The sequence below is a fragment of the Vigna radiata genome, unplaced genomic scaffold (genome assembly GCF_000741045.1).
Source record: "Vigna radiata var. radiata cultivar VC1973A unplaced genomic scaffold, Vradiata_ver6 scaffold_7, whole genome shotgun sequence".
Classification (NCBI taxonomy): Eukaryota; Viridiplantae; Streptophyta; class Magnoliopsida; order Fabales; family Fabaceae; genus Vigna; species Vigna radiata.
This window is the reverse complement of record NW_014543262.1, coordinates 4,167,774-4,195,773: the sequence shown is the minus strand read 5'-3', so window position 1 is coordinate 4,195,773 and position 28,000 is coordinate 4,167,774. Positions and strand designations below refer to the sequence as shown.

At 37.6% G+C, this 28,000-nt stretch overlaps 1 protein-coding gene across 8 annotated transcripts; it reads right to left on the bottom strand.

The window, feature by feature from the left end:
* Positions 1-22: 22 nt before the first annotated feature.
* On the bottom strand, positions 23-21,330 carry LOC106753905 (SAGA-associated factor 29). Of its 8 annotated transcripts, none has more exons than XM_022777760.1 (10): positions 21,019-21,330; positions 10,794-10,887; positions 10,550-10,626; positions 10,076-10,081; positions 9,430-9,539; positions 4,129-4,229; positions 1,314-1,367; positions 979-1,132; positions 792-890; positions 23-312 (listed from the first exon to the last, which is right to left on the bottom strand). In XM_022777760.1, the coding sequence occupies exons 1-10, from the start codon at positions 21,134-21,136 to the stop codon at positions 295-297; spliced, it is 831 nt and encodes a 276-aa protein (XP_022633481.1). In that variant the 5' UTR covers positions 21,137-21,330; the 3' UTR covers positions 23-294. The 8 variants fall into 8 exon arrangements, 7 of the variants coding, with proteins under 7 accessions (XP_022633481.1, XP_014491271.1, XP_014491270.1 ...); XM_014635785.2 differs by lacking the exon at positions 10,076-10,081 and adding an exon at positions 10,222-10,224 and having other exon boundaries at positions 792-805; positions 21,019-21,325; XM_014635784.2 differs by having other exon boundaries at positions 792-805; positions 21,019-21,323.
* Between the last annotated feature and the right edge of the window lie 6,670 nt (positions 21,331-28,000).

The following is a 28,000-nucleotide window of genomic DNA, read 5'->3' as shown; positions in this document are numbered from 1 at the left end:
ATTACTGATAAAGACAGGGAAGTGTAACAAAGTTGTCACAATCTATTTATCATTTATACGCAGTGGTGAACTACGCTGTCATTCTTACATGCTTGAAACTAAGTTGGGATGTCAATCTTGAAAAAAAACATAACACAGCATACTACGCAACTGGCACATATGCAATAGTGTAGTTTCTACTTTATACACACCTATAAATAGTTTAAAGCTCATTGGCGATGTCCTTCTGGAAGAAGAACTACTTTATGGAAGGGCACAGTCCTTTGAGGTAAAGATCCATCTTCTTCGTCATCATCAAATTCCAACACATAGCTGTTCCAATCACCACAGAAAGTAATCAAACAGGGCATAAACTATTACTCAATTAGGAAGAAAAGCAACACAAAATATAAAGGATAGAAATATTAAGAAAATATAATATAAAAGGTATGTTATTTGCATAATTAAAATAAGGAATAAAGTTTAGAAATTTCTTTTTGCTTATCTGGACGAATGAGCATAAAAAAATTAAGTTATATAACAACCTTTTATACCGACTATAATTTAAAATTTCCTATATTATTAAAAATTTATTCTTAACGTAAAATTATTTTATGTTAGAAAAAACATTTATTTAAGTTTAAGAAAAAAAAATTAAAAATATGAATTTCCCATCTCTTTATGTTCATTAAACCAAACAAAGGGGTAGAAAGTAAAACCAAATCGTGATGTGACTTGATTTTCTATGGTTAAAATAGATAATATTTATAACAAAGCAAGCATTCCGTGAAGGCTTAATGAAGTATACTTACTCCTCGGTTTTCCTCTGCACAGTTACGAAATGTTGAAGAATAACCCAGAACATGGGAAATAATATTGGTCAGTATGTAATCTGAGTCACAAAAGTTAAACTAACGGCAGGGATTAACAGGCTACAAAATAATGAAAGGGAATCAGGAAATAATCTCACTGTACTGAAGAAAATGAGAGAATTATTACTCTGCGAGGGCCTTGAACAACTGTTGCTTTATAAAGTGCAGTAGTTCCTGGATAGACCGCCAAAACATGTTTTCCAGGTGGGAAATCTGGAGCACTAGAAGGATCATTACTCTTGGGAAAAGCAATGATATTTCCCATGGGAAGCTTGTACTGTCTGAATGTAGAAAGAGAAACAAATGAACTAAACATGCCTTTCAAATGGAGTAACAATTTAATACACGTGCAAAGAACGAAACTCCCAAGTATGTTTAAGATGATACTTCCACCAAAGCAAGCACATGACATAACTTCAGGCAATTACCAAACATGACAAATGTCATAATATGGTACGTTACCTTTGGCCACTGCTTTCTTCGTCATCACCTGGTTCCTCATCTAGTACTTCAAATCTGTAAAACAAATCACGAACATCAAATAAAATAATGAAAAGGGGAATTAAACAATACTTATGTCAAGATGAAAACTATTCCTTCAGTTACTGATTACAAATCATACACAAGAAACACTACTTTTAATAAATTTTTCCTTTGTGAAAAAATAACCGGATTACAACAGTTGCAACAGGTTTATTTTAAGTCCTAAAGCAACTAAGCTTGTCATTAAGTACTAGAAAATGAGTTTAAATCAAATTCATTCTCACAAAACCAACTTGTAAAGTGAAATTTGTCTCTATTTATAAATTGTGAATTGGCCTTATCAAAGTGGAATCTCCAATACACCACCTTTATGCCAAGACATGGGCATCTCGTCCCTGAAACTAGATATTTGTGAGTAGTCTTAAATAGCTCGATAGCAAGTAGCACAATAAGTCTAATAAAGCTCAAGTTCACTAGATAAGGGGAACATGGTATAGGTCAAGTTGGCCAATGAGAAGTTATTCACGGGAAGGAGGCAATCACATGGCCATTATTGGGAGAGGAAAAGGGGAAACTGTGGAAGTCATGAATTCTCCCAATAAAGCTGAGGGAATCAACTGCAACAGAGGAGCCACATTTCACAAATTATCAAATGAGGAAATGCAAGATAAAATTAAGAAAGGATTGTGGTTATGGTGTGATGAGAAATTTGGACTTAACCATGTGTGTAGGAATAAGCAATTAGACATGTTGTTAGTAACTGAGGAAGACTTATCAAGTTATGACGGATTATTGAATTGCAAAGGAGACACGGAGAAAGATGTTGAAGAAGATAAAGCTTTGCAACTATCCATGCTTACTATGGCGGGTCCTACCACTAAGTCCTAGCAGGGTTGGGGCAAGATTGCAGATGTGGAGCTTATAGTCTTGTTAGATTTTGGGACATCTCAAAATTTCATCTCAAGAAGTTGTGTATATATACGGGCTATGAAGAGACCCGTCCTTATGTGGAGGTAGGAGATGGTCACAAGGTACATTGTCAAGGAAAATGCGTAGAATATGTTTTGGAGTTACAAGGGTTGATCATCCAACAAGATGTCTTTATTTTTTATCTGGAAAGAGTTGATGTGATTTTAGGAATAGAATGGCTGGCCAGTTTAGGAGAGGTTAAGGCTAATTTTGGGAAACTAAAATTGACCATTGGAAGGGGTGAGTCACAGCAAATGGTTATAGGAGATGCTGCATTATCTACCACATTAACATCATTGAAAAAATTGATAAAGAAATTACGGAAAGAAGATATAGGGTGTTTGGTAGACCTAGAGCAGGAAGAACCCAATCTTCAACTCGGACCTATAGAGGTGCCTCGCATGCTGGATTTAAATACCACGTTTTTTCAAGATTTAACGACATTACCTCCGAGAAAGACATAGGATCATGCTATCCATTTAAAAGGAGCTTCTATCCCAAATCTAAGGTCGTACAAATACTCACATCATCAGAAAAATGAGATTGAAAAGTTGGTTTTTGATATGTTGAAAGCAAGAACCATTACACCTAGTATTAGCCCCTATTCTAACACTATGATTCTAGTAAAATAAAAGATGGTGGGTGACAAAAAATTGGAAATCAATTGAGTCAAAAGCAAAATTTTGGTCCCTATATTGAAGGTAAATATTCAATTGATTCCCCATATTTTGTTTTTGACTCAATTGAGTCCCAATTTTGTTTAAATCACACAATGTTGGCCTTGCAGTTAAATTAACGTTAACTGTTTGGTGGGTGTCATGGGTGAGTATTCTAAATTTTTATTTTTATTTTTATTTATTTAATTTGAGTTTTTTATTTCATCCTTTCCTCTCCATCTTCTTCTTCCCCACACCACCAAAAAAGGCAAACCACTACCAATTCCACCGGTCTTGAGAGTAGAAACTACTTCATACACCTGAATGCACATCCTCTTCGTCATGCATGTCAGGCGAGTGTTGCCCACCTGCAGTCTTCAAGCACGAAGGGACACCACCCAGCCATAGTTGGGTTTGTTGTCCTCTGCACATCCCATTCCAGCACCTATTTGTTTAGCTCTTCTTTTTCTCTTTGTAGAATTCCCCATTTTACCCATCACCCTTAATTTAATGGTCAAACAAAAGTAGTTTACCATTGCACTGAGACGTATTTGCATTGCATGACAAGTTCTCGAGCATGGGATCAGACATTAATAAGTAATTCGATAGCAACCAGATAGCGAGTTGAACAAAAGACTTAACAAACAACAAATTTCATTAGGATATGTTCTAATACCATGTTAAGAAGTGGACTTTAAACCTAACTCAACTCTACAAAACCGATTTATAAAGTGAAATTCGTACTCACATATATACTATAAACAAGTTTTATCTTTAGTCAACGTGGAACCTTAAACAAAAGGAACAATTATCCCTTCCCGAGTGGAAAGTGTGAACCAGTTACAGGTGGAACAAGATGCAATTTAGGAATTAAAATGGTATAAGTATGTCTTTAAAAATTAATATAGATAATTTCACTAAATACTGCTATATTCAGCATTTTTACACCCTAAATCCTCTCTTTTGGAAAATTACTGCATTTACATTCTGTTACTACACCTATATGCTAGGTGTATAAAAAATTAAACACAGAGTCTACACAGACCTTAGTGAAGTCACAAAAAACAATAATGTTAGTATCATAAGAAAAACCATAGAGGAGGTGAGTAACTACCCCAAATTTATATGCAACTAACAGAACAAAATTGCAAAATTAATATTATACTTACTCCTTTGATTCCTTGTCAAAATGAATCACTTTTACAACAAACCATTCATCCTTATCAGCATTTCGTGGTGTGACCCTAGCTGCTACCTGACAAGAAATTAACTCAAAGAAATAGAACTCTAGATACTTTAGAAAATTGTTTCCAAAAAACATTCTTCAAAATAAACAAGTTGTGTCTATGGAAATATTATTACAAGTTATGCATAACCTTGTAAGAGATTCAAATAATAGATTTCGCTAAAAAATTAATAACAGAATTACAACTGTGAACAGCTCAATGAACTAACTATAACTGAATTTCTAACAGCTATAATGATAGGACCTTGAGAGTTTATGTAAGGAGAAAGGAAATAGAAAACAGGGCATAGGTGTTAGGAGGGTTAGGAGGGCAGTTATGTGGTTGGCTGTTATGTGTTTCGTGTAAGGGGTTGGGTATATTAGGAGGAAAGAGTGTCTTAGGAGGACACGTCTGTTTCGTATCTTTGTTTTGACAGGAGTATTACATCCTGTGTGAGGGGAGGATTGCTCCCTTAGATGCTTACGAACATCATTCTTTGTTACAAGAATAATAATACAGTTAATAATACGGTTTGTTCCCTTGTGAGATTGAGTGTTGTGTGTGTTTTGTGTGCTAACCCAAGGGTGTCCTGGGTTTCTTGCTATCAAGAAACCCATCATTTGATTCGACATGCTAGATCACAAAAAAAGGAGGAACATGGAGGGGAGAGTCAGTACACTGGAGAGGCTGGTCAGCGAACAAGGGAAAGCCATAGATGATCTCAAGGAAGAGACTAGGGAAAATCATCAAGAACTTAAAAGATTTGATACTTATGCTGAAATCAAAGAACCAGGATAGAAGTTCTGAGGGCAATCAAGGGTCGGTAAATGGGGAAAGAAGGGGACGGAAGGAAGAACCTGAGGAGGATCTAGAGGAAGAAAAGGGGAAAATACAAAAGGGCTAGATGAAAATAGTAGAATTACCTACTTTTGAGGGAGTAGATTTGGTGGGGTGGATATCAAGAGCTGAAAAAAGTTCTTTGAAGTGCATAATGTTTCAGCCAGGGAAGAGATGAGACTGGCCTTCATTAGCATGGAAGGGGGAGCCAATCATTGGTTTAGATTTTTGAAAAAGAAAACCAAAAACCCTTCTTGGGAGGAACTAGCGGAAGCCTTGATTAGGAGGTTTGTAGGAAGAGATAGATGCTATGTTTTTGAAAAGCTGGCTGTTGTAAGGCAGAAGGGACCAGTGGAAGAATATATCCAGGAATTTGAAATGTTGGTATCTCAAACCACCTAGTTGACAGAGGAACAATTACCGGAGTACTTCTTTGTGGGTTTGCAAAATGATATTAGGAGCCAAATCAGGCCCCATAATTCTAGGGAGTTATTAAGGGTTGTGGAGATAGCCAGTGATGTGGAGGAGGTCACTCAAGATCCAAGATTGGGAGGAGGAATGGCCAATAGAAATAGTCAATCTTCTAGAAGGTATCAAGAGGGAATTGGTGCCATTTCCAGAACTGAATCGTTCAAAAGGGCCAAAAGTGGTTAGGGTACCTCTAGCAATGTAAGCACCGCAAGGAAAGATGGGACCAACACCACAGTGGGCTCCAAGATTGGAGGGAACACTACAGGAGAAGGAAAGGGGGATAAGGAATCTGCCTTACCTAGAATATATCCAGAGAAGAGAGGAAAGGAGATGTTTTCACTATAGGGGTCCTATAGCCCAGGCCAAAGGTGTCCAGAAAAAAATATGAGGATATTGATCATGGCTGAAGATGAGGAGGAAGGTGAAGGGGAAGAGGAGGAAGAAATGAAGAAGAGGCAGATGGAGCTCTTGGTTTTTTCAGCAAGGGGCTTAACACAATCTAATACTATGAAATTACAAGGATGGGTGAAAGGGAAGCAAGTGCTAGTGTTAATTGATAGCGTCCCAAGCCACAATTTTATTTTGGCTAAACTAGTGGCTGAATTAGGCCTGGTAGTAGAGGAAACTTCTCCCTACTGGGTGATGGACATAAGAAGAAAACTAAACTAGTGGATGGACATAAGAAGAAAATTAGTGGATGTTGTCATCCCACTATTATTGGAAGGTTTGGAGGTGAAGGAGAGATTTTACTTGTTTGAGCTGGGTGGTGTGGATCTGATTTTGGGAGTAACATGGCTGGTCTCACTAGGGGAAGTTAAGATCAACTAGATAAACTAAACTACGAGTTTTTGTTAGGGTGAAAGGGAGGTGTTGATTAGAGGAGACCTCACACAAACAAAGAAAGTGGTGACACCTAAGGCACTGCTGAAAGAAACAGAGATTGAGGCTGTCACATTGGTTTGGAGTTTGAGACAGACTAAGTTGAAAGAAAGGGAGAAAGGGGAGGACCAATTAACCTCCAGCCAGGCCCCAAAACTTGAGGAGGTCTTGGGGAAATATGGAGAGACGTTCAAAGAGCCCACAGAACTGCCACCCAAGAGATACCTAGATCATAAGATCCCAACTAAGGCGGGAGTGGACCCTATTAATGTGAGGCACTATCAGTACCCTCATCTCTAGAAATCTGAAATAGAGAAGCAGGTGGCTGAAATGCTGGGAATGGGGATAATTAAGCCTAGCAACAACCCCTATTCTAGCCCAGTGATCTTGGTGAAGAGAAGGGATAGCAGTTGGAGGTTTTGCATTGACTACATGACCTTAAACAAGGCAATAATTCCGGACAAATTTCCAATATCCGTTATAGAGGAGCTGTTGGTGAACTACAAGGGGCAAGCTTCTTTTCAAAAAGTGGATCTAAGGGCTAGGTACCATCAAATATGGAAGAAAGAAGAAGACATCCAAAAAACAGCCTTCTGCATACACCAAGGGCATTATGAATTCCTGGCCATGCCCTTTGGCCTATCAAATGCCCCACCTGAGTGTGTGATGAACACGGTCTTGAAGCTTTACTTAAGGAATTACGTTTTGGTCTTCCTTGATGACATACTAGTATACAGTAAGTCATTTGAGGAGCATAGAGAGCACCTCAAACAAGAACTATACACACTATGTCAGCAACAATGTTTCACTAATAGGAAGAAATGTGAGTTTGGGAGGAGACAAATCAAGTACTTGGGCCATGTGATATCCAGACAGGGAGTAGAGATGGACAGGGAGAAAGTGGACGTTATGCTAGAATGGCCTATTCCTAGAACCATCAAGTCTCTATGGGGATTCCTAGGCCTTACCAAATATTATAGAAGGTTTATATGGAATTATGGAAGGATAGTTAGGCCTTTAACAAACTTGCTAAAGAAAGGACAGTTTGACTGGACACAACAAAGCACGGAGGCCATGCAAGACCTTAAGGAAGCCATTACTACAACCCCAGTGTTGGCATTGCCTAATTTTTTTCAAACTTTCCATGTAGAGTGTGATGCATCCAGAAGAGGGGTAGGAGCTGTGTTATCATAGAATAAGAGCCTATCACCTATTTCAGTAAATCATTGTCAAAATCTGCTCTTTCCAAGCCCATTTATGAGAAGGAGTTGATGGCTTTGGTGTTAGCCAGCAATGGAGATCGTACCTATTAGGCAGAGAAATTTTTGGTCCATACAGACCAGAGGAGTTTGAGATACCTCCCGGAACAAAGGATAACCACCCAAAACCAACAGAACTAGTTGGCTAAATTGCTAGGGTATGAATTTGAGATAGTGTACAGGTTCGGGGCCTCCAATAGGATGGCAGGTGCCCTATCCAGGAAGGCTGAGGAGAAGGGGAAGGAGGAGAAGGAACTTAGGGTGATTACTACACCCTTTTGGTAGGAGTTCCAGGTTGTTCTGGAGGAGGTAAAAGGAGACCCGGTGCTACAAAAAATCAGGAGGGATCTAATAGAAGACCCAAGCTCTCACCGAGCTTTCACGTTGGAACATAACCACCTTCATTATAAAGAAAGGTTGGTTCTGTCTGCCCAGTCAACATTGATCCCGAAGTTGATAGCAGAATTTCATGTGACTGCCACTAGAGGGCATTCCAAGGTCTTCAAAACGTATAGAAAGGTCGCCCAATTGTTATATTGGGTATGGATGAAAAAGGTAGTAACAGATTTTGTGACTGCTTGATTGGTCTGCCAGTAGCAGAAGTACTTAGCTTCTTCACCTCAAGGGTTATAACAACCTCTACCTATTTCGCAGGCTCTATAAGAGGAAATCAACATGGACTTCATTGTAAGTTTACCCAAATCCAATGGGTATGATGTAGTGTTGGTCATGGTGGATAGGCTCAGTAAATATGGTCATTTTATACCCATTAAGCACCCATACTCAACGAAGTCTAAAGCAAAAGTTTTTGTGAGGGACATAGTAAAACTGCATGGTATACCCTCCTCTATAGTCAACCTTCCTTAGCTTGTTTTGGAAGGAGTTGTTTAAGCTCCAGGGTACTAAATTACTTATAAGCATTGCCTACCATCCAGAAAAAGATGGTCGAGGTTCTTAATAAGACCTTAGAAAAGTACTTAAGATGCTTCAGTTCAGAACAGCCTAAAAGTTGGAGTTATGTTCTTCCGTGGTGTATAACACCAGCTTCAAGTGGCTCTCGGGATGCAGCTGCCAAAGATAGCCTGTATCCACCCAATCTTTCATGTGTCTCAACTTAAAGTGGCGATGGCACCCAACAAGTGGAAAGGGAACTATCGGAGGACCTACCAGGGGGAGGGCCAGTTTGTTGTCTCCTCAAGGTGTTGGAAAGGGGAACAAATCAGTTGCAAGGAGAACCAGCACCACAGATGCTCATTGAGTGGCAGGAAGGAGGGCCAGCTGCTACATGGGAGGATTGAGGTGACAATAAGGGAACAATTTCCAGACTTTCACCTTGAGGACAAGGTCGTCCAAAGGCCGGTGAGTAATGATAAGACCTTGAGAGTTTATGTAAGGAGAAAGGAAATAAAAAACAGGGCATAGTTGTTAGGAGGGTTAGGAGGGCAGTTAGGGGGAAAGATTGTCTTAAGAGGACACGTCTATTTTGTATCTTTGTTTTGACAGGAGCATTCCATCCTGTGTGAGGGGAGGATTGCTCCCTTGGATGCTTACGGACATCATTCTTTGTTACAAGAATAATAATACAGTTTGTTCCCTTGTGAGACTGAGTGTTGTGTGTTTTGTGAGCTAACCCGAGGGTGTCCCAAGAAACCTATCACGTAAGCTTTAAACAGACAAAGTTATCAAATGCAATGTACTGCTCACACATGCAGTATAACTAACATGGATAAAAACATTGTCAATAAATGTTAATGGAGTATTTGACTTGTATTCATTAAACTTCAGTGCAAATGGATACCTGTTCTCCTTTAAGACTGGCACAAGCATCAAGATGATGTCGCATAGTAGGATTTAGTCTTGAAATATCGGACTCAGTCTTTACTCGTTTCCTTTTCTGCTCATTACCTTCTGTAACACAGATATACTCAGGAGCTAGACTAGGTAAACAGAAACTAGAATCTCAAGGAAATCATAATAATAACAAAGTTTAAGGAAATTATTTGCTTCAACCACAATACTCCATAAACGCTTCCACATATTTGTTCGTATTTTGATTCATATGTTTGCATAGCCTTGCTTTATCAACTGAATGTTGTACAAAATCATTACCGTATTGTTGGGGAGCAATGCATCACCATGTATTAGCTGGGGATAACAAAAGCATGCTAAAACACTCTTGCTAACGATCTATAAGTTTGGCTAATCTGCACCTCCAAATCATGATTTTCGTAGATATACCCAGCACTTTTTCCATTCTACTTCCACCATATCGGCAGAAAAGGAACGAATGTAAAAATATAAATGAGTTGATTAATACACAATTTCAGTTTTACTTTAAGTTACACGTTAGCATGCCCTCCCTCCCCCATTTTCTTCATGTAGCAGGACTATACAGGACTGACCCACATTGCAGCAGAGATGAGTATCCAAAGAGTAGACTTTACCTTTTCCTGGAAAAGAAAAAAAAAAGGAGGGAAAGAAAAGATCTTAAAACAACCAAAAATTTACATCAAATGAATTAAAATTTGGCATGTAGTTGTCACAAAATTGTGAGACATTCTTTTCCTCCCCCTTTTCTTATTTTATTTACTTCCTACATTCCTTCCCCTGAAAAAGCATATCTCTAATGCTTTCAACCCTTGCTTGGGTTGTATAATTATGGTTAATCATACCTAGTCTTTGTGGTTAATACATAACACAAATGAAAAGAAAATATTAAAAGAGCAACATACTAAAAGGTTCTACGTTGACAGTATTTATTTTGTCAACAAATTCTAAATTTCCAAGCCTACGTACAGAGGTGATAATATTTCAAGTGAAAGATGAATATAATTATCTTATGGATGAATTCTAAATATATAACAGATATGATAATGCTTCAAATGAAAGAACATATTTGTCAAAAATTTGAGGCAAACCTATTCTTCTTCGTGTTTGCCCCTGTGGACCCGTAGGCAGGATTCCATCGATTTGGCTTAACATTAAGTTGGAAATACTGCATTGAAAATCAATACAAGAAATCATATGCAATAGAATGCCAAGCCTGGAAGTATATCAAGTGACTCTGATATCAAAATGCATGGCGTAAAGATTTTAAGCATAAATGAAAATAAAATGTAATTTATATAAAATGTTTCTGAGCTATGGACAGATTAAACATACCTTGCTTCACTTTCCGAAAGATCTTTTGCTTGAGTGTATAACACTTTAAGCCTTGCCAATGAGGTATCCCCAGGCTTCTCAACCACTTCAGGAGCTGAATTGAAGTGACAATAAAATATCAACAACAAAATAAAGAGATATCATAGCAGAATACAAAAATAAACATCAAATTATGACTCTCAGAAATGGAAACAAGTTGAGCCACTCCAGTCAAGCAAGTACAAAGAGTCTTTGGCTAGTCAAATTAGAGTCATTCTAAGTAATTGTTCCAGGTGACTGATTGACTCAAATCTTAAAATTTCAGGTTTCACATTCAAAAGCAAGGAAACTAAAGCAAAGGAAATTAAATTTCAACTAATAGAAAGCGTCATGAAGAAACAGAAAAGAAACGTTACAGGGCCTAACTGGGGGGGTTGTTCTGTTAGTGTTAGCAGAATGTATAAAAGAGGGAGTAGGGAGTTTAGTCGGGGACTTTTGGGAGTATTGTTGTTTTTGCGGGAACTATTTTAGTTCTTTGGAGGGAGGTTAAGCTCTCGGGTTACCTTGTACGCACCATTCTTTCTGATTCTTTGCAATAAAAGAAGGCTATACAATTCAGAGGAATTGTTCTTTGTGTGTTTTCCATAGGTTCTTGATTACAAGAACCTATCATTTGGTTCGACCTGTCGGATCCCGAAGGAGAAGAGCCAGCGATGGGGAGTGAGATGGAGGGAAGATTAGATAACTTGGAGATCACGGTTGAGGGAATCAAGGATGAGACCGCGGCGATCAGACGCGACGTACAGCAATTGATGAAAATGATGGGTGGAGGTTCGAACCATCAAGGGGGTGGTTCTGAAGGGAGCAGCAGTTCGGTGAACGAGAACCCAGGGAGGGGCGAGACTGGGGAATTGCAAACAATTGGAGGAAGAAGGTGGAACTGCCATCATTTGAAGGCGGAGACCCATACATCTGGATTAATCGGGCTGAAAGATTTTTTGACATTCAAAAAGTAGAAGAGGGGGATAAGGTCGAACTCGCTTACATTAGTATGGAGGGAAGCGCGAGTTATTGGTTCAAGTATTGGCGGGAGAAAACAAAGAATCGGACGTGGATGGGTTTGAAGGATGGGTTGATCAATCGATTCGGTGGTGGGTTCCGGGGAACGGTCTATGAACAGATGGCCACCCTAAGGCAAGAGGGAGCGCTGAAAGAGTTTGTAAGAAGTTTTGAGATGTTACTAGGACAGACCCAGGGACTGTCGGAGGAGCTGATTCTGGGTTTCTTCCTGGCGGGGTTAAGGGAAGACATTAAGGGCCAGGTCAGAATTCAGAGTCCCCCAGATTTGATGGTCGCAATCAGGGTTGCGAGAGACGTGGAGGACGCCATAAACCGTGCATGAGGAGGAGTTTGGAACGGGTTCAGGGTGCAACCCGCGGGTACTCGAACTGCGGCGTCGATCGTGAGGAATGATGGAGATCGTGGTCTCGCGACAAGAATTAGTGGGACAGAAGGAGTGGGTCCGGCCAGGAGAGAAGGGGCGACGGTGGCGAATAGCATCAACGCGAGAGTTAATACCCCAGTCGGAGGAGAAAACAAGGTTCGGATGGTCAGAAACTTGCCTTACCCGGAGTTTCTGAAAAGGCATGAAGAGGGAAGGTGTTTCCAATGCGGCAGACCATTTACGCCGGGTCATCGATGTGCAGAGAAGAGCTTAAGGGTCCTTTTGATGGCGGACGACGAAGAAGAGGAGATGGAAGAAATGTCGAACCTGGACGCGAAACCCCTGGAGTTGTCGGCCTGTTCGGCCGAGGGCCTGACGCCTCCCAAGACAATGAAGTTGAATGGGTTGATAGGGGGAAGGAGAGTGGTGGTGCTGATTGACAGTGGGGCCAGTCACAATTTCATTGGCCGGGGTGTGGTGGAGGAGCTGGGACTGCCCGTGACAGACACACCCACTTATGCGGTGAGTTTGGGCGATGGCCAGAAGAAGTGGACAGGGGGACGTTGCGAGAAGGTGAGATTGCAGTTGGGGGACGTGGTCGTAGAGGAAGACATGCATGTCTTTGAACTGGGGGGAGTTGATCTAATACTAGGCATTGCTTGGTTAGCGACATTGGGGGAAGTGACCATTAATTGGGGAAATATGTCCATGCAATATGTCGTGGAGGGAGAGAAAAGAGTGATCAAGGGTGATCCAGCTTTGGCGAGACAGTTGTTGAATCCTGGAGCTCTAGCAAAAATAATGGATGCTGACTCATGGTTCTTGGTTTGGGAAATGTGCGTAATGGAGCAGGGAGCACGAGGTGACGTGTTTGGTGATTTGACTGAAGGGCAGCAGGAGGAGATCAGAGCAGTCCTGCATCCCACTACAAGGTGTTCCAGGAGAGAGAAGGTCTGCCCCCTGCATGTGATGCCCAACACCGAATACTTCTAAAAGATGGCACCAACCCTATAAATGTAAGACCCTATAGGTATCCTTATTTGATGAAAGAAGAAATTGAGAAACAAGTTGCTGATATGCTACGAGCAGGGGTCATAAGGCTGAGCCACAGTCCTTTTTCCAGCCCCGTGATTTTGGTAAAAAAGAAAGATGGAAGTTGGAGATTCTACATGGATTACCGGGCATTTAACAAGGCAACCGATCCAGACAAATTTCCTATTCCGGTGATTGAGGAACTATTGGATGAGCTTAAGGGTCCAAGGTTCTTTTCTAAACTGGACTTGAAGGCAGGTTATCATCAGATATGCATGGGTGAAGAAGACATTCAAAAGACTGCCTTCCGGACAAATCAGGGCCTGTTTGAGTTTTTGGTGATGCCCTTCGGGTTAACGAATGCTCCAGCAATATTCCAGAGTGCTATGAACAGGTTAATGGCGCCTTATTTGAGGAAGTGGGTGCTTGTTTTTTTTTACGACATCTTGGTGTACAACCCATCTTGGACCAAGCACCTCCATCATCTAAAACTGGTGTTGCAGCTCTTAGAACAGAACAACTGGGTGGCAAATGAAAAAAAATGTGAGTTTGGGAAGAAGAGGATTCAATACCTGGGACATCAGATATCCGAGAAAGGAGTGGAGATGGACCAAGATAAGATTAAGGTCGTGCTGGAATGGACTGAACCCAGGAATTTGAAGGCATTGAGGGGCTTTTTAGGCTTGACGAGGTACTTTAGGAGATTCGTGCAGAAGTATGGAGAGTTGGCAAAACCCCTTACCGAACTGTTGAAGAAGAGGCAGTTTGAATGGTCAGAGCGAGCCAGGACAGCCATGGCTGCTTTGAAGTCTGCAATGACATCTGCACCGGTGTTGGCCTTGCCCGATTTCACGCAAGAGTTTCACGTTGAATGTGATGCTTCCGGGAGTGGAGTAGGGGTGATATTGATGCAGAATAAAAGGCACATTGCTTTCTTTAGCAAGGCGCTGTCGGAGGGGTCTCGGAGTAAGTCCATTTATGAGGAGTTGATGGCATTAGTCATGGCCATCCAACACTGGCGACCCTATCTATTGGGGAGAAGATTTGTGGTTCATACCGATCAACGCAGCCTCAAATACTTGCTAGAGCAAAGGATAACAACACACAGCCAACAGAATTGGATAGCCAAGTTGATGGGGTATGATTTTGAAATTGTTTCTAAGGTGGGTAGTTCTAACAAAGTTGCAGATGCCTTATCTAGGAAAGGAGAAAGTGAGATGGAGGAGGGGGAGCTGCGAGCTATCTCTAGGCCTTATTGGCATGATTTCCAGGAGATCTTAAAAGAGGTGGAAGAGGACGACACACTTCGGAAGATAATGGAGGACATCAAGGGGGACCCGAATAGCCATGAAGCTTACACGTTGGAGAATGACCGCCTTCACTACAAAGGAAGGCTGGTTTTTTCAGCAAAGTCGAGTTGGATTCCCAAGCTCCTAGCAGAGTTTCACGTGACTAGCACTGGGGGCCACTCTGGAGTGTTTCACACATACCGAAAAGTGGCATAATCTTTATATTTGCAGGGGATGAAGAAAACGATAACGGAGTTTGTAGCGAGCTGTGTAATTTGCCAGCAACATAAGTACTTAGCTGCATCACCTCAGGGTCTGCTACAACCGCTTCCGATTCCGCAGGCCATTTGGGAGGAGATAAGTCTTGGCTTTATTGTGAAGTTACCCAAATCACAAGGATTTGATGCAATCTTGGTAGTCGCTGACAGGTTGAGCAAGTACAGCCATTTCATAGCACTTAAACACCCCTATTCTGCCCGAACGGTGGCCGAAGTTTTCATCCAAGAAATAGTTAGATTGCACGGGATTCCTACGTCCATAGTCAGTGATCGAGATCCCCTCTTTTTAAGCGTGTTCTGGAAGGAGCTTTTCAAGAAACAGGGGACTCAACTTAACCTGAGCACGGCATACCATCCTGAAACGGATGGTCAAACTGAGGTGGTAAACAGGATTTTGGAGGGGTATTTGAGGTGTTTCTGCTCAGAACAGCCTAGGAGTTGGAAGATGATGCTTCCACGGGCTGAATACTGGTATAATACCAGTTATCAAGGTGCAGCCAGGTGTTCTCCTTTCGAAATAGTCTAGGGAGAGTACCACCAGCCTTGAGTCATTTTATTCCGGGAGAGACAGCAATGGAGTCGGTGGCTTAAGATTTGTTAACAAGGGATGAGGCTTTAAAGCAGCTGAAGGTCCATTTAAAGCAAGCTCAGGAGGCCATGGTTACTCAGGCGAATAAAAAAAGGAAAGAAGCAGATATTCAAGTGGGAGATTGGGTCTATTTAAAGATTAGACCCCATAGACAATCATCCATGCCAACACGGTTGCATCCGAAGCTCTCTGCTAGGTATTATGGACCTTTTGAGGTGTTACAACAGGTGGGGAAAGTAGCGTTTCGTTTACAATTACCTGAGGCGGCAAGAATACACCCAATATTCCACGTTTCACAACTCAAGAAGGCAGTGGGTGAGAAGAAGGTTGAAAAGGAACTTCCAGCTGAGTTACAAGCGGACGAACCCCTGTTTTGGCCAGTCAAGATCTTAGGGAGAAGAACAAGGCAGTTGGAATCGGAAGAAATACCCCAGGTGTTGATAGAGTGGCAAGAAGGAGGACAAGAGGGTGCCACATGGGAAGATGTGGCTACTATACAAGAGCAATATCCGGAATTTAACCTTGGGGACAAGGTTNTTGGAGGAGAGGGGAGTAATGTTAGGGAATTAATTGTATATAGAAGGAAAAGAAACGTTACAGGACCTAACTGCCAGGGCAGTTAGGTATTGAGGGGGTTTGTTCTGTTAGTTTCTGTTAGCAGAATGTATAAAAGAGGGCGTAGGGAGTTTAGTCGGGGACTTTTGGGAGTATTGTTGTTTTGCGGGAACTCTTGTTGTTCTTTGGAGAGAGGTTAAGCTCTCGGGTTACCTTGTAAGCACCATTCTTTCTGATTCTTTGCAATAAAAGGAGGTTACACAATTCAGAGAAATTGTTCTTTGTGTGTTTACAAGTGTTTTCCATAGGTTCTTGATTACAAGAACCTATCACAAACCATTTGTATCATGTCTCACACACGTTCGCTAACTCAAGTGCCATTGTCCCTGAAATGTGCATAATGATCTAGACCTCCTACTTTGTGCTAAAATTCAATTTGTTTTGGGGAGACAAAATTAAATTGTAGAATAGGGGAGGATTGTAGATATACCTCTATATTAAACCAAGACAAATGTGTGAGCTCTTTGGTGAAGACATGAATGATTTTACCAATTGGAATAAGTGTTTTGTTGCTGTAATATATACTTTTCTTCAATAATCAATATTTCTTTAACAAGCTTATTTCTCATGTATTAAATTGTTTGCATTTGTTGGCAAACTGTCTCGTCTTTAAAGGAACATTTATCAAATACCCAAATTATAATGGAAATATTGATTTTAGATTACTTCTCAAACTCAAAGGATTGTTTGTTTTTGTCAAAACAGTGTTGCTCATTGTGTGTTTTAGGAATTTTTTATTTTATTCTTGCTTTATTTTTAATCTTTATCATAGCTGTATCTTGCTATTAAAACTAGTATTATAAATTTATAAACAATCTCATAACTACAAGGGGACTAGTTCCCCTAGAATTAGCTCACAAAATAAACAGCAGGCCCATGTTTTTATAGGTCCATTGATCTCATTATGGAAATATATAAGAAATATATTATTTCTTTCTAAATTATGAGATGGTTTCAGAACTCCTTATCTTTATGAGTATCTGACTGTCTTTATCAACCTTAAAATGCAGCCTTCATTGTTACACCTCTCTAGTCCCTATTGCAGCCTTTACTGATGACCCCATATTGAAGCGGGTTACACCCTTCATTACTGAGCTTTTCCTATGCCTATGGAGCCTTTATTGTTGCACCACTTCGAACACTATTGCAGCCTTTATTGCTGCATAATCCATGTATATGGCTGAAATCATGAATTCTGGAATGGAAACTTGGAATAAATTCCGAACTGCTATAGAATTGCAGAATTTCAAGAACACAGGTACATGCTCTCTAACATATTCTGGTAAATTTCCATTTTCTTTTGCTCTTAATGCTTTAGATACTCCTTTTGTCAGTATTGGCAACTAGACTTTAGTGCCGCTGACCATATGTTTGATATATTATCTTTATTTTATATTTATCTTTTATCTTTAGTTAGTTTGTTATTATTTTTTATTTGTATTTTAGACTTAGTCTATATTTCTTCTATTATAAATAGAGGACCTATGTGTATATTCAACACAAGGAAAATTAATCTAATATACAATTTTCACTATATTCAATTTGGTATAAGAGTTGGTCGATCCGGCTCTGGTTTCTGTCTTGTATCATCTATTTGGTGCCGCTGTCCGCTGTCGCCTGCCGTCGGCACAGTTCCGTCTGTCTAAACCCTTGGGGTTTTCTTGTTCCTCGCTAGTGCGATTCGTCTTCTTCAGTGATGGCGTCTGACAATACTCTTTCCTTCTCAGGAAGTCTATCAATTACCTCCGAGAAACTAAATGGAAAAAATTATCTATCATGATCTGGCAATATCTTTCCATTGCAATTATTAATTATTGTATTTTACAGGACAACAAATCAAGAGGATAATTGGACATGCTAGATAATGCAATGACCTTTACTACAGAGGGGACCCTAATCAACCTATCAATACCCACTCCCTCATATCTTAATCCATCATGACTAGTTAAGAGAAATCTCAACTATACTACTGTCAGCTGGGACATCCTTCATTTCAAGTGATAAAATTTATTTTCCCTTGGCTGTTTAAGAATTTAATGGTGGAAGCTCTCCACTGTGAGGTGTGTGAGTTTGAAAAACACAAGTGCACAAATTTTTTCATTAGCAATATCTTGTTCATACTAATGTATGGAGTCCAGCTAATATTGGTAATATCTTAGGTGATAAATAGTTTATAACCTTTATAGATGATTGTATTCAAGTGACTTGGGTTTTCCTATGGAAACACAAGGTTAGTGCTACTTTTTTCAGTTTGTCACAATGATTAAGAATAAATCTAGAGTCAATATTAAGAGAATTAGGTCTCGTAATGATAAAGACTACTTTAATCTTGTGTTCAACTCTATTTTTCCAAAAAGAGTGAGATAATTCATGAATCTTCATGTGTTAACATGCCTCAACAAAATGACATTGTTGAAAGGAAAAATGGGTACTTATTAGGACAAACTAGAGCTCTACATTTTCATATCATATTCTTTGGGAGAAGCCCTTTTTACTGTCACTTATGTCATCAATAGATTGCCCTCAAAATCTTAGGATCAACGAGTCCCAAGAAAGTCTTATCCTCATTCTACCCATACATGGACCCTATAAATAAACTTCAACCTAGAATATTTGGGTGTGTATTCTTTGAGCATGTTCATAGTAATAGAAGGAGAAAATTGGATCCTAAGACTGTCAATGTTATCACCCACCATCCAAACAATTGTATCAAAAGATGTCACCTTCAATGAACAAGAGAGCTACTTCAAGCAACCTCATATTCTGGGGAAAGATATGAGAGAGGAAGATGAGCCTCTCAAACTACCAAATTTGACATTGGAACCTACATGTAAACCTCTTAAACCTACAAAAGTTGCACCTCAACCTACAGCTCAACCTGCACCTGAAGCCTACATCCAATGAGGGTGGAAAATTTGGGAAAATCAAGGAGAGAAAAGGTCATTCCAAAACTTATCCATGTCCAAGAATCCAACCTACCACCATTACATGAGGTAACTATTTGTAATCCTATAAATTTTTGTATTTCTGTTATATGAAAATTTAGAAGCACAGGTACACCAAAACCCAGATCTTCCAATTGCCCTTAGAAAGGGAACAAAAACATGCACCCAACAAACCCAACACCCACTTTACCATCTTGCAAACCGACTAGTACTCTAATTGATCCAAACATGAAGTTAGGAAGTATAGAGGAGGATATTGCAGGAGACTAAGAAATATATCAAAGACTTGTTGACAGACTTCTATAAACGCGTGTAACTTCTATAAACTTGACTTGTAGAGTTAACTTGTAAACTTTCAAGTTTACTTCATAGAAAAAATATTATTAAAAAACTTATTTCATAGCATATAGGCTTCAAAAAATACTCTTACATGTCAACAATTCAATAATTCAACTTTACAATAAAACAAAATAGCAAAACAACAACAAAGTGTACACATAAATTAATACTGAAAAAGATCAAACAACTAAACAGCCAAATTATATGTAAATTCATAAAAGAAAAAAAAAAGCTATTAAAGAGAAAACATAAGTTAATTTCATCAAATCCTTTGAGTCAAGGAAAAGCCCTATCATACATATTGGGCTCAATGACGACAAAAGTTAAAGTTGATTTCAAATACATAGACTCGCTTTTTTACTTCTGCATTTATGCCTGACCTAACCAAAATAAGAATTTGACAGAGAGCTTGACGATTAAAAATCACAAAATTGTAGGAGTTAATTTGAGATTGACAACCATAGTTGCAAAGGTTCATAAAATAAGCCAAGAAATGGGCAGGCACAACGAGAGAAAACATTAAAAAACTTTTAATTTATTGCTGAACTCTCTAACTTGGCCAAAGCTGTCCACTTTTCACAGGCTTTAGAGCATGACATATTCCATTTCAAGTTTGGATATTAATAATCAGCAACAAGAACCCAGTCTTGCCCCATTGCCACAACTTGATGTCTGTTAGAGGTTATATTGATGATCAATCAATGTTATCTTAGAGTAAAGTATATTTTTAACGTTTCTCTTAATATTTTATCTACTTGACTCAAACCACTGTTAGCATGGCCATTAAGTTGCTGTAGGGCTCCCATCCAAACTCAGATGAAAATCCAGGTCATGAAACTGAAACCTAGATTCTGCTCAGCCATGTGAGATCAAGCCCAAACTGAAGTCTGTATACTACCACGAAAATATCAAAACGTCGATTCTCAACACCACTCAACCCTGCAATCCTCATACCGTTATGGATATCCAAAGATCCTACCAAGGGCGTTCATTATTCTCACTAATATACCCGTACATTGTTCATTATTCTCACTAATATACCCGTACATTGTGATGACAGTCGGAACTAACTTCCGCATGGAAGTGTCTTTAAAACACATTAATAGCAGTGTCCCACTTGAAATTCAGATTGTGATAACAAACATTTCCTTATGTATTTTTCTGTCCTTTTAAAGGGGGCTGACTTCCATTTTTTTCACACTAGCAATTCTACTGATTTTCATAACATTTGCCACAACCATATTATACTGGACAAGTATGTTTATCACACAATTTTCTCTCATAGACTTTCCTGTCCAATATTTCATCTTAATACCAATCAACAGAAGCAAATCAATTTTTTTATATATGAAATACAAACAATCATGTTAGTATCTATGTTCGTGAAATTCAAATTTCTAAAAGCAATTTCAACAAAAAATCTCAACCCAAAAAACAACATAAAACAAAGGCCGTTTTTGAGGTTAATAAAAGTTGTAACTCCACAAAAGAAACAGCCAACACAGTCAAAACAGTTCTTTTTTATAATTTTATATTTTAATTTCAATTTATGCAAAACTAAAATGGATAAAAATAAATAAAAAGAAGAAAGAAACACCTGATTTACAAACAAACATAAACATTAAGAACCTCAGGTAAAAAAAAAAGACGAAAATGCAATATTGAAAAAACAAAAATCAGCTAAAAATAAAAGTATTGAATAAGAGATAACTGACTCGTTTGAAGCTTCTTGTGGAGCTTGTTGATTTCTGAGAGAATCTCCTCTTGTTCTTTCCTTACCCGATCGAGCTCCTTCGAACTCTCCAATAGCGAGACAACATCCGGAGATGACATTGTTTTGATCGTGAAACAACAGCTGCACAAAACCAGATTCCGATTCTGCTCTTCCAACGTTCCTATCCAATTAAATCGAAAATCTGAGAGTTGGAATTTCTAATATTATATTTTTCTCAGAAAAATTTAAAGAGTGGAATGTTTTGCTTTTCGCTTCCATTCTGTTACATATTTTTATTTGATTTTATTTTTGGAAAGAAAACAAAAATGAAAAAAAAAAAAAAAAACTACAGCTTATTGTTTAAGATAATTGGAAATTTTTGGCATCAAAATAATCTTCTCCCAAAGGATAAGCTGGGATAAAATATATCTCCAATTTATGATTAAAAAACACTCCATCTACAATTGAAACTTTATGTTACTAGAAAAATCAAATCTCAGACTCAGGAAGATCAACTAAGAAAATGCTATTAAAAAAAAAAAGAACCTTTTTCATTTTATATTATACTTTCACCTTTGTTTACTTTTATTTCTACTTTTTTTTTTTATACTGTAAACAATAAATTTACGATCAAAAATTAATTAAAATAAAATTATATGCATTATTTTATAGTGAAAAGGACCCTTCATGTGTTTAAATTTTTATCCGCTCAATATTAAAGATTGAGCACGGTTTAATAAAGTTTTTTAACTCTATTAATAATGAAATATCTTTTATATATATATATATATATGATCATATTTGTACATTGCAAATAAATTTTGATAGGTTAATTATTATTTATTATTTTATTACTATTTATTATATTATTATTATATTCTCTATATAAATATTATTATATAAAAACATAAATCTATAATATTATATAAATATAATTAGTATTTTCCAAACAATACTCCAATTATTTTAGGATCTCACTATCTATCTACAGTTTCATACTTAAAATCTGGATAACAACACTATATATAATTAAAGGAAAAAATAATACTAATAATGAGTAATTATATAGTAGTCACTTTACTTATTTACATAATTTACTTTTAATTTTAATTTTTAATTTTAAAATATGAGCAAAGACAAAATATAAATATAAATTATGTAAATCAAAATGAAAATTTCTAATATATATATATATATATATATATATATATATATATATATATATATATATATATATATATATATATATATATTTATATATAATTATTATGGATGAAAAAACATTTTGTCCTTTTATATAATTTACAAATATTAGTTTTCCATTGCTCATACTTAACCTAATTTATATATCTAAAAATAATAAAAAACTTCCTATTTTTTAAAATGTGTGGAAGACAAGTTGGTTTTAAGAGATATCTATATTATATTAATATAATAAATTATCTTTCATAAGCTTAAAAGGTTTATAAATATTTAATTACAACATCACTTAAGTATCTACTTTTTTTACTTGATATTATTTACTAATATCATATTATTTACTAATTTTTATTAACTTGAGTGTCAAAGAATCTTTAAAAGTCCACATATTTTTTTCTCAACAAACTTATTAAAACTTATTGCAATGTTAGAATTTCAAGTCTTTTTGGGATTGGCTAAAAGTAGACATGTAAGAGTAGGGCACACATCCTTAATCAATTCAATCTTCTTCATTTTCAGTGACATCTCGTCAAGAGCAGGCATGCGAAGTGTTATGACATCAGGTTTCACAAACATTTAAAGTGAAACATGTGATGCATGACCATAAAAAAGAACTGCTTGAAAAATTCTGGAAGTAGGTTCAATCCTAGATGAGTAGCTGGTAGAGCTAAGACAATGGATTGAGAGCCATAGACACCGACATCACCAGGTTGAAAGAATCCAATGTTGGATGCTTCTTCCAAAATTTTTTCAAAAGCCAGATGAAGCTCTTCATTTTCTTGTTATATGCTTCCTCGTTAAGGGTTTGTGGTGGATGGGTTGTGGAGGCTTGTTGGGTGACCTTAGGGCTACTTTTATGGGTCTCTCAACTATGATGTTCCAAGGGGAAAGTTTTGAGGTGTCAGGTGAGGTAGGTGGGGATGGTGTACATGTGTCCAAGTTGGTGGTGGAAGGGTTACAATGGAGTTTAGAGGGAGGTGAAGGTAGTCTTGAGATGAGGTGTGGTGATAGCTTTTTGTGTAGGGTGTAGAAAGGGTTGTACAGTACTTAGGAGACTATTGTGAGGGTGGAAAATGTGGTAGGTTTTGGTGGACTTTTGGTATGGGTTCAAGTACGTATGAGAGGCTTGATGGTAGGTATAAGAGAAGGAAGTTGAAGTGTCTATAGGGTTTGGAGGTGTGTGCGAAGGTGTGAGAGATAAGGGTAAGAATGTTTTTAGGAGGTTCAGTTGTTGTGGTTATTATGGTTTGTTGGTCATCTTAGTTGTCAGTTGAAGGGGGTGAAGGTTGTCTAAGTGGTGAAGGTGGTGATGTTTGAGTTGTGGTTTGAGGAGGTGAAGATGGTGGAGTTTAGGTTGGAGGTGTAGACGGTATAGGTGATATGGGTTTAGTTAAGGGTATGTGTGGGGGTGAGAAGGGTTGGGCTTGAGTGGGAGGAGTGGATAGTGTTTGGGAAGGTTGGTTGGGAGGTGGAAAAGGGATGTCAGACGTTGTAAGGGGTCCAAACGATGTGTCTTTAAACGCTTGTGAGATGAATGTTTAAGGACCAATTTAGGCCTTTTTAGAGAGGGTTCTGCAATGGTTACTCCTTTCAATGTTGAGGGGTGTTTCCCGGCACATTTCTTCACAGTAGTAAAAGCATGTCCATCATTAGAGTATGATTTCTCTTCAGGACATTTCTTAGGTGAAGAAGATTTTTTGGAAGATGTTCCACCTATGGATGATTGAGCCTTTATTGATGTAGGGTTGAAAGGTTGACCAGACCCTGCTTCCTCAGAGGATGAAGGGGATGCTTCAACAATAGTAGTTGCTTCCTTTTCCTTTTCTAGCAGCCTCTGTCTTTTGTAATCCCTTAGGGCTTGGCAACCCTTCATATCCATCTTCAAGAGATTTAGTGTCTTGTTGAACCCTGTAACTCTTAGGGATTCTTTCTTCATTACGTCCATGTGAGGATGATTTGGTATATTGCTCCTTATGTTTGCAATCCTCACAATCTCCAAAGGAGGGATCTTTTCTAGCTTCTTTGCTTTCAGTTGCATATATCTGATGTTGCTTATGTTGAATACTTGGCCACAATAGGCACCACTCATTACAATATGGTTCCTTACGGGAACATGAACATTTTCAAACATCAGATGCTTAAGAACATTCCGATCAACAATCAATCTATAGACTAATTAGGTGTAACAGTAGTTGTACACCTTCTTGCTCAAGTCCTTGATGGATTGGACGAAGTGGATAAGAATCATGTGTAGCAGGTTGAAAGACACCTCAGTCATCAGATGATAGATGGTGAATCTACCCATCTTAGTCACATGATCTCTAGAACTACTCTTAAGCAGGAATGTTTTCGAGCATACATGTTGGAGAACTTTTGCATAAAGGCTCAAGTTTAACAAAAAGCATTAAATGAAATATCCCTCTGAATGAAATATTGTTTTAAAGAAATAATGTTTAAAAGAAATATATTTTAAAAGATCCTTTCTAAATAAAAACAAGTTCGGAACAACGTTTTCTAGACTATATTGCTTGATAGACAAAGCTTTATAAACAGTGTCTAATGAAAGGATGCATCTTTATTAAAGAATCATCCAATGGACGATATGTGTTACAAATATCGTTTTAACAAATAGCACCTTACTAACATAAGTGTCTATCTCTATGCTAATACTGAAGCTTAAAATATGTTTTACTCAAATAGTATTAATTCAAGAAAACGTCTTATAAAATGTATCGTCTAACAAGAGTCGTTAAACACTACATATCTCAAACAACTTTTCAATATAAGCATCTAATATTTATACCCTTTGATATTCATATGTTGAATGTTTTATTAAACGATGCATTTATTAATGAGTTGACAAATGATAAAATGTATTAAACACGTAATACAACCTAACGCTTATCAACGTTCAAAATATTTAATGTATATATGATAAAGTGCTTATATGCATGTATACATTATTCTTGATATTTGTGCAGATCACAAAAGTACAAAGACTTTATCAAAATCACTGTAGCAAAGATAAAGACGTTTAAAGATATGAAAAATATTTTGGGAATGTTTCCCTTGAAAACTTATACTCTGACACATTGTACAAGCTATGTTTTGATGAAAGCTATGGAAAATCATTGTACCTTTGCAAAGTAGATTGAGTCTGACTTCTCACCTAAAAAGGCTACCAGTTCTACATGAAGTCTACCTCTTTATCTAACGGTCATTTCTCAACAAAAGCTATAAATATACTGAAGCTTGAAGAGAAGATAAGAAGCATAACATTGAGAACTTTTGAACACTCATACAAGCTTGTTATTACTTTGTTGTTATATCGTCTAATGCAAAATTTTCTAAGAGAAAGAACCTTAGCAAAATCTCAAACTTTGTTGTATTGTTTTTATCCTCCTTTTGAGAGTTACCCATCTGTATTTGCTCTTAACACTGATTGTGTTGTACATTGTAAAGAAAATTAAAACACTTGGTGTTTAACATAGTTGAGTTAAATAGTCTAAATAGTTGTCTAAGGTTGATACCAGAATTGGTTAGAATACTTGTATATCAGGAGTGGTTAAACTTGAACTAGTGGTGTTGACTACGTGAACTAGGAGTGGTGTGAATACTCGATGTAAACTTGGAGAGGTAAAACTTGTGTAATTTTATTGAAGATTAGTGGAACCTCTTCAAAGTTCTAAAGGGAGAAATGAATGTAGCTTAGGTTGAGTGAACCAGTATAAAATTTGTGCTTTATTGCTTCGCTTCTTAAAAACATTTTCCTTTATATGCCCTTCATAAAACCACCTTCTAAACATCTTATTTTAAATCATTTATCTTCTGAGAATCCATTAGATGTTGTTTTGCGAAAAAGTTTTAAAACACTATTCACCCCCTCTAGTATTTTCCTATTATTTCACATATTATGTTCCATTTGGTATCTTGTTTTTAGTTTCTTTTAATTAAAATTCTCTTCTTCTCTAGAGTACTGAAAGTGAACCTTCAATCTAGATAACCTTGGTTATCTTAATGTTCAATGGGAACCTTTCTTGAACTTGCTTATTCACTTACACACCATATAATGTTAAACCCTAATATTTATCATTCATGGTGATTCTTGAACTCATCATCCTCCTCTTTTTGGAGAGAATTGAGCCACGAATTCTTAAACCCTACATCAAAAGGAGAAAGATCACCCACATTAAAAGTGTGACTCATGTTATAACAAGGGATAAATCTAACTCATAAGCATTATAGTTTATTTTCCTAACTACTTGGAAAAAGTCATCCCCTCTAGGGGGGAGTTTGGAATTCCTTTGAGTAGGGAACCTTTCTTTCCTCAAGTGAAGTCATACCCAATCACCCTCTTTAAGGGTGACCTCTTTCCTACCTTTATTGGCAAACCTTTGGTAATGCCCTACCTTCCTTTCTATATTACCCTTGACTTAAGCATGTAAGTCTTAGATCATCTTAGCATGCTTTTCTCCATCTTGGCAAGTCCATGCCTCACAAGTGGGAAAGGGAAAGAGATCTAAAGGTGTGAAGGGATTGAACCCATAGGCAATCTCAAAGGGAGAGTGTAAAGTAATAGAGTACACCACTCTATTTTATGCAAACTCTATATGAGAAAGAAGATCTTCCCACTTCCTATGATTATGGATTACCATGCACCTAAATGTTTAACCCAAAGTCCTATTAACCACATCAGTTTGACCTTCGGTTTAGGGGGTAATATGTGGTACAAAATAAAAGTTTAGTTCCAAGCTTTCCCCCACAATGTCCTTCAAAAGTGGCTTGAGAACTATGATCACTTACTACGGCTCTAGGGATGCCATGAAGTCTTACTACTTCCTTAGAGAAGAGATTTGCAATTAAGCTTGCATCATCCACTTTTTGACATGGGATAAAATAGTTTATCTTTAAAAACCTATCCATCACCACAAAGATATAATCCCTACCTTTCTCTGTCCTTGGGATCCCTAGTATAAAATCCTAGGGTCTCTAGTACACTCCTTAAATAATGCACATACTCTTCCTTATACAAGCTATATATGAGAATGTCATCAAAGTAGACCATTACAAACTTGCCTAAGAATTATGTAAGCACATGATGAATGAGTCTCATGAAGGTACTAGGTGCATTGGACAAACCATAAGGCATGATTAACCACCCATATAGTCCAAACTTAGTCTTAAAGGTAGTTTTTCATTCATCTCCTTCTTTGATTCTAATTTGATTATATTCACTCTTCAAGCCTTTCTTGGAAATTTTGGTGGCACCATGTAACTCATCAAGTAAGTCATCTAATCTAGGAATGAGATGCTTATACTTTTATGGTTATGTTGCTTATAGCCCTACAATCTATGCACATCCTCAAACTCCCATCTTTTTATAGCCCTATAATCATGTTATATTGCATTGCTAGACGTAAATTTACATTTGACATAACACTATAACAAAACATAAATCTATGTATGGCTATCCATTAATAGGTTTACATTTATATATGATAGAGTATTAACATATGTAAATTTCCGTATGACTACACAAAATGTGAAATGTAAATTTTTTAACTATTTCAAATTTACATAAGAGTAAAGAAATCCAATGTAAATTTATGTCAGAGTTATTGGCGATATGACATAAACTTACACTAGGGAAATAACCAGATATAAATTTACGTCTCCCACATGTCTGACCTTTAGAAGCCATAAAATGTCTAAAATAAACAAACATAAAAAATCTTCTTTGTGTTAGTCTCAACAAGAAAGCACTAAGGTTCTATAACAAAAAG